The 13,211-nt window shown below is 42.3% G+C and overlaps 1 protein-coding gene across 1 annotated transcript in view; it reads right to left on the bottom strand.

The window, feature by feature from the left end:
- Nucleotides 1-13,211, bottom strand: part of DRD2 (dopamine receptor D2) — a 1,132,644-nt gene that overhangs the window by 65,213 nt on the left and 1,054,220 nt on the right. The window contains exon 8 of the mRNA XM_085647358.1: nucleotides 11,429-11,515. Within this exon, the coding sequence (XP_085503484.1) occupies nucleotides 11,429-11,515 (87 nt within the window). The remainder of the gene's footprint in view (nucleotides 1-11,428; nucleotides 11,516-13,211) is intronic.

Genomic DNA, 13,211 nt, shown 5'->3' on the forward strand with positions numbered 1-13,211 from the left:
TCCATGCAGCACATGAACTTCGGAAAAACTCCACTCCGTGGAGTGGAGTTATTTCCTCACTCGATCTTGCCAACTTCAAGTTGGGGAACGCGAGCAAGGAAAATCCACCTCCCTGCAAGATTTCTCAACTCTGGCGGTCAGCTTTTTCTGAGCAGGTGAAAATCTACTCAAGAGGCAAGAAAAGAAGTAGTGCACTCTTGCGCTGCGCATTGTGCAGTTCAAGATGATTTTACAGCATGGCCAAAACCTGGCGCTGAAAATCACACGAACGGCATGATCAAGCACACTCCGCCGCTTGTGAAACTCTGCTTAGTGAGGCAGAGTTCTTTGGTCACTTAGTGGATTTCCGCATAGGTGAACTCCGCAAACGCTGCCCAGGCCTAGTCAGAATGCTTTGACACAATTCTTTTTGTTAAAAAATGATGACTTAGCTTCTGATAATTCCAAATAAAGGTGCCTGAGAGAGGAGGAAGATGGGTACTTGCCGCAGTCTTAGAGGTAGAAGCAGTGGCCGTGGTGAGTGTTAGTCTGGAAAAGAGTGAGAATATAGTGAAGGGACACGCTTTAACTGTCATGGTCCCGCACTCTGTGGAGGTATTATTGACTTAACAAAGACACAACATCTCACCCATAATAGACTTACTCGTTATGAGCAAAACCTATAGGCCTCTGAACATGTTGCTTTAAAGCTATGTAATGGGGTAAATCCATCAACACTACTGCCTGTGACTGAGCAAAATGAAAATATTTGTAGAAGTCAATCATGATTGCCTAAGTGTCACAGAACTATGCGATAAACCCAGACCTGATATTAGGGATAAACCACTAAATGAGCCTGATCATATCCTATTTGTTGATGGTTCATGCCTAAGAGGAAATGAAGGCACAATTAGAGCAGCAAATGCAGTGTGCTCCATAAATGATGTGATAGAATCTTCCTGGTTTCAGTCTGTTTTTTCCGGACAAGTTGCAGAGTTAATTGCACTCCCCCGAGCTTGCAGTTTACCTGCTCAAATGACAGTCATCATATTTACTGACAGCTGGTATGGGTTTGGTGTGGTGCATGACTTTGGCCAATTATGGTCGCAGAGAGGTATCTTTACCTCCACAGGTACTCCTATACAAAATGGGCATCACGTAATACATTTGCTTGAGGCACTTCAATTACCTAGCAAAATAGCTGTAGTAAAATGTCCAGGTTATCCAACCGGCAGCGGGTATGTTGCCATAGGCAACCGTTACGGTGACTCAGAAGCCAGGCATTGTGCAGTGTTAGCATGTAAATTTAATGGAGTGTTCATATACGAATCTGAAGAAGACAGCTGTTTTGCAATGGTAATTGAAATCACTGATACTTGGGAGGAACTGAAAAGGGTACAGGACAATATGTTTGAACCAGAACAGAATGGATGGATAAAATCAGGATGTGTAACGAACATAAATGACATGAATGTCAGCAGACAGAAGCGCAGTGCTGCCTGATAGATTGTTGTTTTAAATGAAACAGCACTATCAATACTATACACACATAGAAAGAGATGCCATGGTAAGAAAATGTTGAAAAAGGTGGTACAATCTCAGGTTCCCAGTGATTGCTGATGAGATTTGCCAAAGGTGTGTTACATGTGAACAGTTAAATGCAGTGAGAAAAATACAAGTTCTAAGTATAGACATTGGGAGATCAAGTGGTCCCTTTAAAAGAATGCAAGTGGATTTTATTGAGATGCCTGTGCATAACGGGTTGAGATACATCCAGGTGATTGTTTGAATTGAGATGGGTGGAAGCCAAAGACGAGAAATGACAGTCTGACTGTAGTTAAACTGTTGTTATGTGAGCTTATATCAAGATTTGGGATGGAAGTCCTTCTTGATTCAGATAGAGAAACACACTTCAACAAAGAATTGATGAATGTGTTATGTGCTGCTCTACAAATTGAACAAAAGCTACACAGCAGTAACAGACCAGAGGTACCTGTTATAGTTGAAGAGCTGAATGGAACTATCAAGTCTAGATTGGCGAAGGTTTGTGCTTCAATTTCCCTGAAAAGGCCACATGCTTTACCTTTGGTGCTGATGAGCAGTCAAAGTTCTCCAGACAGGAAGACAGGATTATCTCCACACGAGATATTGATGAGAATGACTATGAGACTGCCTGCTGTACCTGCAAATGCCCTTGTGAATATCACAGATGAGATGATATTGGACTACCGCAAGACAATGGCTGACCTAGTAGTTAATTCTAGCTCTCAAGTATCAGCTACCATACAAGACCCTCACCAAAACCAGTGCCCCAACCTCAATCCTGGTGAATGGGTCGTAATGAAGTAGCACATTTAGAAGACTTGTCTTGAACCCAAATGGAATGGCCCCTTCCAAGTCATACGGTCTACAAAATCTACTGTTAACTGTGCTGGAATTTGGAACTAGATTAATGCATCACATGCCAAGAGAATGAGCAATCAAAAAGAAGTGCCTTTGGTCTATGATCCTGGAAGAAGAGCTTTAGTGGTCGATTCACAAGTCAAGAGACCACCTAGACCTGCAGCACCAGTACCTGTCCAGATACTGAGGGAAGCACAAGGAGAAGAAAGGAATGAAGATTTGCAAACTGAGAGACAAGTGCCTGAGGTGACGCAAAGTGTCATTGAAATCTCTAATGACAACCAGGCAGAGAATGAATCACACACTAAAAGCATCATCAAACAATGCAAGAAAACAGTCAAGACAACGGTGAAGGAACAAGCTCTGGGATTGATAGAGTCTGTCCTCAAGCAGAGTGGCCAAGAAGTCTCGGAAAAGTGAGACAAGGAGAAGCTCATCAGAAGCACGGATTTGAGAAACAGTGCATGAGGAAAGTGAAACAGAAGGTGAAGGTGATCTTGATCCAAATCATGAATTTATAACGAGATTTAAAAGGACTCCAGCACCTTGCAGAAGGTACTCAGCACCTGAATGGTGTTACTATGTAAATACAGCACTGAAGGTTACTTTGGAAGATCTGTGCAACGTGAATCCTGAACTATTTGAACCTCCCTCAAATAAAAAGACATTAGGAGCTGGGGAACTCAATGCTAAATGAAGAAGAACTGTGAATTGTTCCTGTTAGATGTTTTTGTTTAGTTATTTGTTTTACAGAAGATTAACCTAGGTCCGAGAAGAAAGTTGCAGAAGAATAGGGATCACATTTTAGAAGAAAATGGATTACATTTAAGGATTGTCTATTAGGGAACAAATCTACTAAAAAGAAACTTATAGAAGATCAGCTACTAATCCTCTACAGCAAGGTATACAAATACTGACTCAGAATGATGTGTTGCATTAGAAATAAATGTCGCTGTATTATGGGTGTGGTTTTCGTAATAGAAGTTACAATGATCACAATAGTACCAATAGGGTTTCCATCTAACACCTGATTCGGAGCCACTAAGCACGAATGTCACTCACATGCACATAATAATAAGATTGGCTTGTTCACTAAATCATTTGTGAGTTATCAGAAAGACGATTATTCTACTAATGTATATTCAAGGCTAGTTCAAGAATTTAGTTACTAATGCTTTGGATGCTAACGACTGCTATGTCTGTGCACACTTGCCTACTTCTATTTCTGAAGAAGTTACATATTATCACATACCTTTGTCATAGGCAGTTTCCTGTAGTATTTTGCTTTCACTAGTTTATAGACAAGGGCATTTTGAATACTTTTATTTGAAGTATGATTTATTACTATCTAGAGTGTCTTTAATAGAAGGCATAAATTTACACCTGCATACAAAAATGAAGGACACAGATTAGTATTGTTTCTTTCAATATACGCCTGTAGCTAGTGTAAAGGCTTGCAAAAACAATCTAACTTGCTTAATGCAACCTGCAAAAAAGACATAGATAATGGCTTTATAAGAAAGATACATGAATATGACAAAAGCTACAGACAGAAAGGAAGACGGCTTAAAGAATGAATGGAAGTGGGAAGAAAACAAACTTAGAAGGAAGATGGTTTACACTAAACTCAGACTAGACTTCTGACACAAAGGAAAGGTATGCTTTTACAAGAGGAAAACACATAAAAGGACAAGACACGTAGGGATCAGTAGTTGTGAACACACATTCGATCTGACAGGGGGATCTGTGCAAATATTACAGGTAGACGAAAATGCAGTTCTGGGGTTTATTACATTTGTGAAGAAAAAGATTATTCCTTACTACCTGCAGATTGGGAGAGGACTTTCTATTAAGGCATAGTAATTCCAAACACCATCAATCTGAGAAAGGTTTATTCACTTTTTTACGTTTTTTTATTAGCATTTATCAAATAAATAAAGAACATATAACAACATGGGAGCACTCTCACTTTTATCCTACACATGATTGTTACACATAGTTCCAGGTGTATAATGCTCACAATGAAAAGTAAACTACACTAGTAAAGAAGTGACCCACATGATATATAGATGCACAAGGATATATCACGTTGTCAACAAGATGCTAATATAGCTAAACATAATCAAGCTATTACTTGATACCACCACAACAGTATGACAGAGTATGTACAACGTACCATTTGCACCTAGGAAGCAGAGTTGTTTGGCCTGACATTGTCCTTTGTGGTAGATGACCCCGGTGCTAATATGTCATTTTGTGATGCAGAGGAGTCTTGTTGATGAAGGAATGAGAGGGGGCTCCCAGATATATTTTGGGCAAGAGCGCAATGGCATTAACTCCTAGTAGTTTGTTAATTAGTCCTGACAATATTTAACATCCTTCAGCCATGTCTTGTATGTAGGTCCAGGTTTTCGTCACCAATGTACAGCCACTCGGTGCTTGGCTTTAAGAAGCAACACGGCAGTGAGGTGACGACAGGAGACAGCTGTGTCCGACTCGTAACCCAGGCGCCCAACTAAGGGGGAAAAAGGTAGCTGATGGCCTGTGATATTGTGTATAGCCTTACTGACTTCCGCCCAAAATTACGCCAGTCTCTGGGACACAACCATGCCAGATCGATAAAATCCGCTTGCGGGAATCCGCAACGCGGACATCGTGATCGGACGCTAGTCTGCATTCCAAATCCCATTCACGAGTAGTAATCGGTGAAGTGTTTTGCATTTTATTGTGTAAGCGAGTAATACTCTTGTGCAGGGAGGGCAAAGTATATTTAGCTCCAATGCTGGGAAGGTGGGATGGAGAGCTGGAAAAGGGGCATAGATACTGCGACAAGTAGTCTTGAGTTGTTAATATAGAAGAATATCTATTGGGGCAGGGTGAGGCTCAAATGGGGCAATGAAGCGATCTCCGGGGTACACATCTGACAAAGTCCGGAGCTGATGCTTGCATGCCCATAACAGGCACCTCTGTCCAGCAGCGGTGGAATCAGAGGATTATGGGTGATGGAGGCAGTTGGGGCATATATGGCACTCCAGCCCTGCTGAACACACAATTCTCCCCAAGCTCAGCGAACACACCTAACTGTGTCTATTACAGCCATCAGTGCTTTATATGGTGGATATACAGCTGTTGTCAATGGCTGGGGGGGCATAAACCAGTTCAATGGCCGTGTGGGGATGAAATGGTGTTGGGTGAAGCCAGCAATGTAAATACTGTGCCTGGGCACACAGGGCATGGAGCTTCATGTCAGGTATTCCCAGTCCTCCCTGTGCAAGCAGTAGAGTGAGGAGGTCCCAAGATAGGAAGGGCTGTGGATGTGCCCAAATGAGTGTAATCAGATTTGATTTGATATGTTGAAAAAAGTGTGCAGTGAGCAGTAATGGAACATTAAGGAATAAATATAAAAATGTAGCATGGACTATTATCTTGGCTATTGAAATATGGCCTGTTAGAGACAACAGTAGTTTGGACCAGGCATGGAATCTGTTCTGCAGCCGGTCAATCACTCAACCATATGCCAAGGTATCAAATCGGGTCAGAGGTCCACATAAGGGGGTTTCCATAGGAAAGGCAGTGACATGTCTGTGAGGGGGAATAAAATAGACGTAGCCCAATTAACTTGTATACCAGAGTAGCCTCCAAATTGCAGTACCTCACATGTGATGAGGCAGGCTCTCGTGTGGGTTATGCACATACAGTGGGATATCATCAGAGTACATAGAGACGACCAAGCCCCTGGTGGCAAAGTCGGCGCCTCTGTTTGCGTGGTATTGTCTGAGCCGTGCCGCTAATGGCTACATTGCTATCTCAAAAAGGAGCTGCGATAGTAGGCAGCATTGCCTCATACCTCAGGCAATGCTGAAATGTTCAGAGAGGAAGCCGTTCAGCTTGACCCTGGACGTTGCCAGAGTATAAAGTAGCTGAATCTGCTTAGTGAACTGTGGACTGAGGCCAAAGCGTGCCAGCAAGGGAAACAGGTATACTCATTCTAAGGAATCAAAAGCCTAAATCCCTTAAAGCTGCATAACTCAACCCAATTTCATTTTACTCCTCGTTGTTAGTCCTAGCCAACTGGAGCAGTTTCAGCAGGTCTCCTGGTTTTGCACAGGGAACCCTTTACAGAGGGCTGGTTTTACTGGCTCCCTGTTCCAGCTTTCTCCTGTGCCTGGCTCCTGATGCCCCTCTTCTCCTACTGGGGCACAGGCGTACAAGTATTCTACCAACTGTCCCTCACTGAGTGAAAGGAGCTCAGCATCTCTGTAGATAGAGTCCTTAATCCATCAGAGCATCAATAGACTTGTCCTTCAAGCTATACATGGTTTTGCCACAGTTGCCATTCAGGTCCATGGTCTTGCTCTAATTCATTTTCTTTCAAATGTCACTTTTATGCCCAGTGCCAGTGTGTGACAGTGGGGCATCCATTTGTCTAACCCTAAAACCAGTTTTGCTCAGTTTCTCCCTTTCCCCTGGGTTCGGATCCAGCCTGGCTAGCAAAACAAAGGTAAGGGCAGGCCTGGTATCAAGATCCTTTGTGTGTGCTGGAGACAGGTTCATTTAACATCTAATCATGGCAGGTCACAACCCCTCATCAGCCTTCCATCAGGAAGACCCACTGCCCTCTGCACCTCAACCCTTTTGTTCACTATGTGGATCCAATGCACATTTAGCAGTGGGAGAGTCATCACCAGCCAAGGCATTTGGCCACTCACAGAAAGGCCCCAGAAACTTTAGTTAGAAAAATGGCAACTTTCTAAAAGTATTAAAAATTGGATGGATGGAATTAATCTTCGCCACTGGTAATCACTCCGGGCAGCATTCTAGTCTGTTGTTATTTTGCACACCATGCAACCTTAGTTTTTAACCAGCCAATTAATCTTGACCCTGCTCCAATGGAACAGTCCAGCCTGAACTGACCGGCCACGTCCTCCCGAAATTAGAGCCCAAGCAACTCAGCGCCAGTTTAGTCCTAGTTAGGGTTTATGAGCCAGGTATACTTTGGTTCCAGTGACACAGCAAGCACGTGGCCCACATCTGGGCATACCTGTCCCACTAAGCCCACACACTAAAGTACACAAAAAAGTTATGGAGGGAAGGGTTTTTAATTAATCTAATCCATTGGTAATCACTCAGGGCCACACCCCAGTCCTTTGTTATTTTGCATCTCTTTTTGTATACTCCAGTGTGCCGCCCTAAGTGCGATGGGTACGCTCAGACACATTCTCCCATGCACACTGTGCCACTGGGCTGCTTGTGTTTCACTTCAGGTAGGACCTGGCCTGGGAGTTTGAACTTGACTGTTTTCATCGGAGCAGTTTCTAGACTGATTATTTTGACTGATTAGGCACACCACTTAAGGAAACTTCTTGTTATCATTGAGATCTTACCTCTTCTAGTTCTCTTCCTTCTGACTATTCACCTGATGATTCCCTGCCCGACAAATTCAGTGATTTCCTCAATTTTGACTAATATTGATAACTAATAAATCACCTTACTTTGACATCTGTGTGCTGTAAACACATACATTTTCGGAAAATGTATATATTTTATTGCTACGAAAAATGACAATAATTAATTTTGTTGTTTTCCTAGTTTTTTTCTTTATATTGTTTGCAGTTTTCTGTTATGTCCTCCCCTGCATTTAGCTTCCATTTAACTATTGATTTGGTTCAATGCATGCTTTCATATGTAAACAGCCTTGAAGAGGACCCTGGCATGTGTGCCACAGAGGCCTAGCAGGTGCTGTTTGGCCCTTCTCCTATAACTTTTTAATATGACGTTATTAATGCCTGACTAATATACAAAGGCTCACACTAATCAAATACTAACACTGTGGTAGAAAAATAAATATATCTTGTTCTTCACTTTATTCTGATGAAACAAACTGAACAGTATCTCAAAGCTATACTCATTGCAGCTGACTAACCTATACCTCTGTTTTGTTTCACCTTTTTTGCTCAGGATGTCAACTAGTTGCAGTGTGCATCGTGAAATATTCTGATACCCAGGTGTCACAGACAAGACATCTTCTCGCTCTTGATTTTGTGAATTTATTATTCTAATGAGACAGGTCTACTTTTTCCTTAAGAGTATCAATACTCAGTGCTTTCTGGATTTTTTAACCCTATCTAGATGAAAACTATTTTGGCCTTCCAAAGACCTTGATCTAAAGCCTCCAGTTCAACCCGAATACTACTGCTTGTATTCAAATAAAGTATTAGATGGGAGCCCATATAATTTCAGAACTAGCATCATTGCACTGGCTACTAACCCAAAAGCTTATAAATGTAGGGGCATATTTATCATGCAGTTTGCGTCGCCCTTGAACCACACAATGGGGTGCAAGGATGATGCATCTACTACGTAAGATTTATCAAGCCACCCAAGGACACCTTGCGTGGCCTGATAAATCTAGACTAACGCAACACAGCTAAAATCGCTGTGTTGCATTACTCTGCCCCAGGAAGGTGTTCCATGTGTGGAGTGTGGGTGCTCCCACACATCCACCCATGGATTTTGGCACATTCCCATATTTGCCATTAGCGGTACACCTGGGAATGTAACAAAATGCTATGCCTTCCCAGGTGATGTGTAACGAGGAGAAATATCTTTATCTTTTGCTTTTTTTATGTGTGCTGCATTCTGAAACACATATAGAAAGAGGAAAATACCTCCAAGGATTGTTTTTGTGCAGGAAGGTGTCCCTCCTGCACAAAAACAATCCTGATTACACCACAGGCACCCTTGCACCATGGTTTAAGTGTGCCTGCTTTGCTACTAGACCACAAAATGTGCGCAAGCGCATAGAAAATACAAGAATGCGCCATGTAATGTTAAATACAGCACATTCCTGCCCTTTCATGCAGCGCAGCAGGGTCGCTTATTGCCGCGGGGCAAGTTCTTGATATATGTGCCCCGTAGTATGCTTTACATATTGGTTGGCATACTATCTTATTCATAATCACTTTTTGCGGCAGATAGTTAAAATGAATATCATCCTGTTCAGCCACTGCATTCCTGTGGCATAGTGAGTTTTATATATTACTCAACTTAGAAAATTCAACTTGGAGGAATTATTTTAGAAAACTCGTGGGAGGAAGAGTCTTTAGTACTGGGGCAACTGGACTTTCGAATAAACCCCTATCACTAATAGATGATCCAAGTTTAGAAATTAAAGACCTGGTTGTATCCAAAACAGTCTCCTCAAGATATTTATTAGTTATGGGCCTTTTTTATGGTATTTTGGTCTAGGGCAGAGCAGCAAGGCCCCTTGCTGCGCTGCCCTATGCCAAAGTGAAAGGCCAGGAATGCACTGCAACATAGGCACCCTTGCACCATCGTGCAAGGGTGTCTCTGTTGCAGGCAGAACTTTTTTTGGTGCAGGAGGGGCACCTTCCCGCACAAAAACAATTGTACAAGGCGTGTTACTCTTTCCAGCAGAATGAAGCACACATGGCAAGAAGAAAAAAATGAGGAGAAATAAATATATTTCTACTCGTTACGCTTCACCTCCAGAGACGTACGGATTTGACTCTTCCCCAGGTTTACATCACTTTGTAAATCTGGGGCAGTGTCAAATTCCATGGGTGCTGAATGGGAAAATCCACCAGAATACCCATGAAATACTTCCCAGGTGCACAGTAAGGCGAAGTAGCAATTTGTGCTGCATCACCTTACTCATGATTTATGAGGCCACTCAATGCCACACAGAGGGGCTTTGCGGGCTTCATGAATCTTTACGAGAGCCCTGCATCACGCATTTACCACCTTACGTGGTACAAAAGTGACACAGGACTTTCATGAAAAAGCCCCTTTAAGTTCTATTCTATAGTGGGAACATTCCTTTATGCGTGTTCTGTGCTCCATAAAATCCATGCACATAAAAATCATCAAGTAAGTACTTTAGGTTTGGTGCTCATGCACTTTACACTGCTCCTCGTGACAGGATTGTGGCTTATAACTTTTGATTTCTGTTTGAGTTTATAAGTTTAGTTGCAATCTCTATGCAAAAATTTTAGCACTTCTAGATTTATATTTTTGACCCAGCTCCTGCATCATTACATAACAATGTAGATGTGGGTGTTTAACCACTTTATCAATTGCGGAATATCAATCCGCAACAACATTGAGCACTGTATATCGACAATCACTATATTATCAAGTTAAGTGTACATGGGTATGTATATATTTATCACTTTTTAGCTCCATATCTACATATATTGAAGATCTATCTATATATCATCAAGGAACATATGTGGAGATAAGTATGGTAACTCTACACAAACACACACACGCACACGCACACACACACACACACAAGCACACATGCACACACATACCTATACATAGTGGTAGTCTATATCCTGTACCTAATATTGTTGCACGTTTGTATCTGCCTCCTGATATTGTGACATACAACTGTACTTGTGGCTGCTAGGATTCTCATAACTTCATAGCAACTCTGTGCATGGGGTCCACAGTACAGCAACACCCACAAATTGGTGATATTTGTGATTGTTGAAAATTGCCTAATTGTGGGTGTTGATTATGGAAGAGATGGCATCAGTGCTCCAACAAATAGGGCTCTTTTTGCTTCACATGGTTGTCTCGACATGATTGCTTTCATCTGGGTCCAATATTTGGATTATTTATCACTTAAAAATGTGTCAACACATTTTTGATCCAGAGCTGCCCTTACACTAGTTCAATGATCATTTGCAGGTGCATTTTTCGCTTTCTGTATCATCTCAACAGTGCCACCAAAAATATGCAACACTAATGTGTGCAGACTAGGGAAACTTAGCACAAAATGTACACTACAGACCTCGACCAACACCTTTCAAGACAAAAACCTGGCAGAGATAACCTGGTTTCTTGGAGAAAAAATGGTTGATGTTCCCACTCCAGCACAAATAAATGCTTGTATTGCTGTTCGCTAAGCAAGACACAATTTCCTGGTATTGACGTGATGTCTTCGTTTTCGCGTCAGCAGTCAATGACAAACACAAGTAAGTTTCAGGAGGGAAAGACACTTTAATGTAATACTTACCACTTTCTTTTTGCTTGCTGGGAAGCTCCCATTGGACTTGACAATGACAGTGCAGAGCTTCACATCTTCCGGGTGAGTGCATTTGTCCTAAGAAGCAAAGCAGCAGCAAATAGGTTACAGGCATGTGGCTTGTCCCCGTGGAGTTATGAAGCAATATGATGTGTCAAAGTAGAGGTGCACCAGAAAGAAACTGAGAGCCCTGAGTCACTTTTGTACCACATAAAGGGGTACATGCATGATGTATGGCTCTCATAAAGATTAATGAAGTCACACAAAGCCACCCTGCGTGGCTTCGAGCATCCTCATAAATCATGAGTACGGCGACACAGCGCAAATCACTGTGTCACCTTGCTCATCTCAGGAGGTGTTCCATGTGTGTTGCGATGGGTTTTCACAGGCAACACCCATGGATTTTGACGCTTCCCCAGATTTGTAAGAACAATGTGAACCTAGGGAAGAGTCAAATCTGTCCGTCACCTGCAATGAGGCGTAACGAGGTGAAATACCTTAATTTATCCTCGTTTTTTTCTCTTTCCATGTTTGCAGCATTCTCCAAGTGTGCATATTGCCGATGTTATTTGAACATGGCTGGATCTAGTACTGCTAGTAATAGTTCCAAATGTGATTTATGCCCATGAATACATGATGGTCATGTTGTGTTGATTATCGCGTGTGTTGAAAGCAAAGGTTATTTACATACATCATGTGTGAAGTCTCTTTTCTGACGCTCAAGGTGTAAGTGCTGTTAATGCTTTACACATTGCCTCTGAGGTTGGCCTGACTGCTGAGTGCCGAGCTACCCAAGGGTGAGTGCAGGCTATACAGTGTGTGTATTCACCCACCCTTTCGGGACTGGTAGGTAATACCTGGCTGGGGTACTGCCTCGACTAAACAGAAAGTGCCAGTTCCAACAAGTAGTTGATGTTTCTTTGAGGTTTGCCCTAAAGTGCTTGATGATGCTGTAATGTAAATGTGGTAGACAATACCAGGTGCGATCGTGACATACAGCTCTGGGAGGAAATACGATAGTATGCTTCCACAACAATGGGTCTTGGTTGTTTTGGGAAAGATGTGAAGGTGCAGAGTGTAATCCTTGACTGCTGTGGGCAAAAACAGGGTGTGAATTAAGCACAGCTCACACGGCGGAGAGCATGTAGGTGTTGCTGAAGGTAGGTTTCCTCAGGAGGGTCTTGATTTGCTTTTTGATTTACTTTTGGGTTCCTGGTATGAACATAAGGTAATTTCCAGAAAGAGAGCACCAATCTTGAAGGAGTCTTCACTGTCTTGGCCACTTTTTGCTTCTGAATGGATTTTCTCTTGACTGTGGATCTGTTTGTGTATAGAGCTTTGTGTGTGATTATTAAATATCCGAATGGGATCTGGAAGCCGCAAAAACTGACAAAGGGCCCATGCCAATAGTGCCAAAGTAGAACAGTGCCTCATTTATTACATGGACAGCAAGCTCAGTATTGAGATACTTACTGCCATATGAAGTCTGTCTCATCAACGAAAGGCGCTGGCATCTGATGAGGTAAACTATTCCCTGGTGGGTTGGGGTCTAACTAGTGTGGAATGCCAAGTCTTGTCTTTCCTGGTGTTTACTGCGTCTTTTGGCTACCGCTGCAGCCAGTCTAACAGCAAAAATTGTGGTTTTGGGGCACATTATGCACAGTAGTGAAACCACCCGTGTACAGTTATCCTCATTTAATGAGATTTTAAAATGCTCAGAGCATGGGCAAGAACGTGTTAGTTCTATTTTGTGTATTTGAGTCTGCATATGTTG

The sequence above is a fragment of the Triturus cristatus genome, chromosome 3_2, assembly GCF_964204655.1.
Source record: "Triturus cristatus chromosome 3_2, aTriCri1.1, whole genome shotgun sequence".
NCBI classification, from domain to species: Eukaryota; Metazoa; Chordata; class Amphibia; order Caudata; family Salamandridae; genus Triturus; species Triturus cristatus.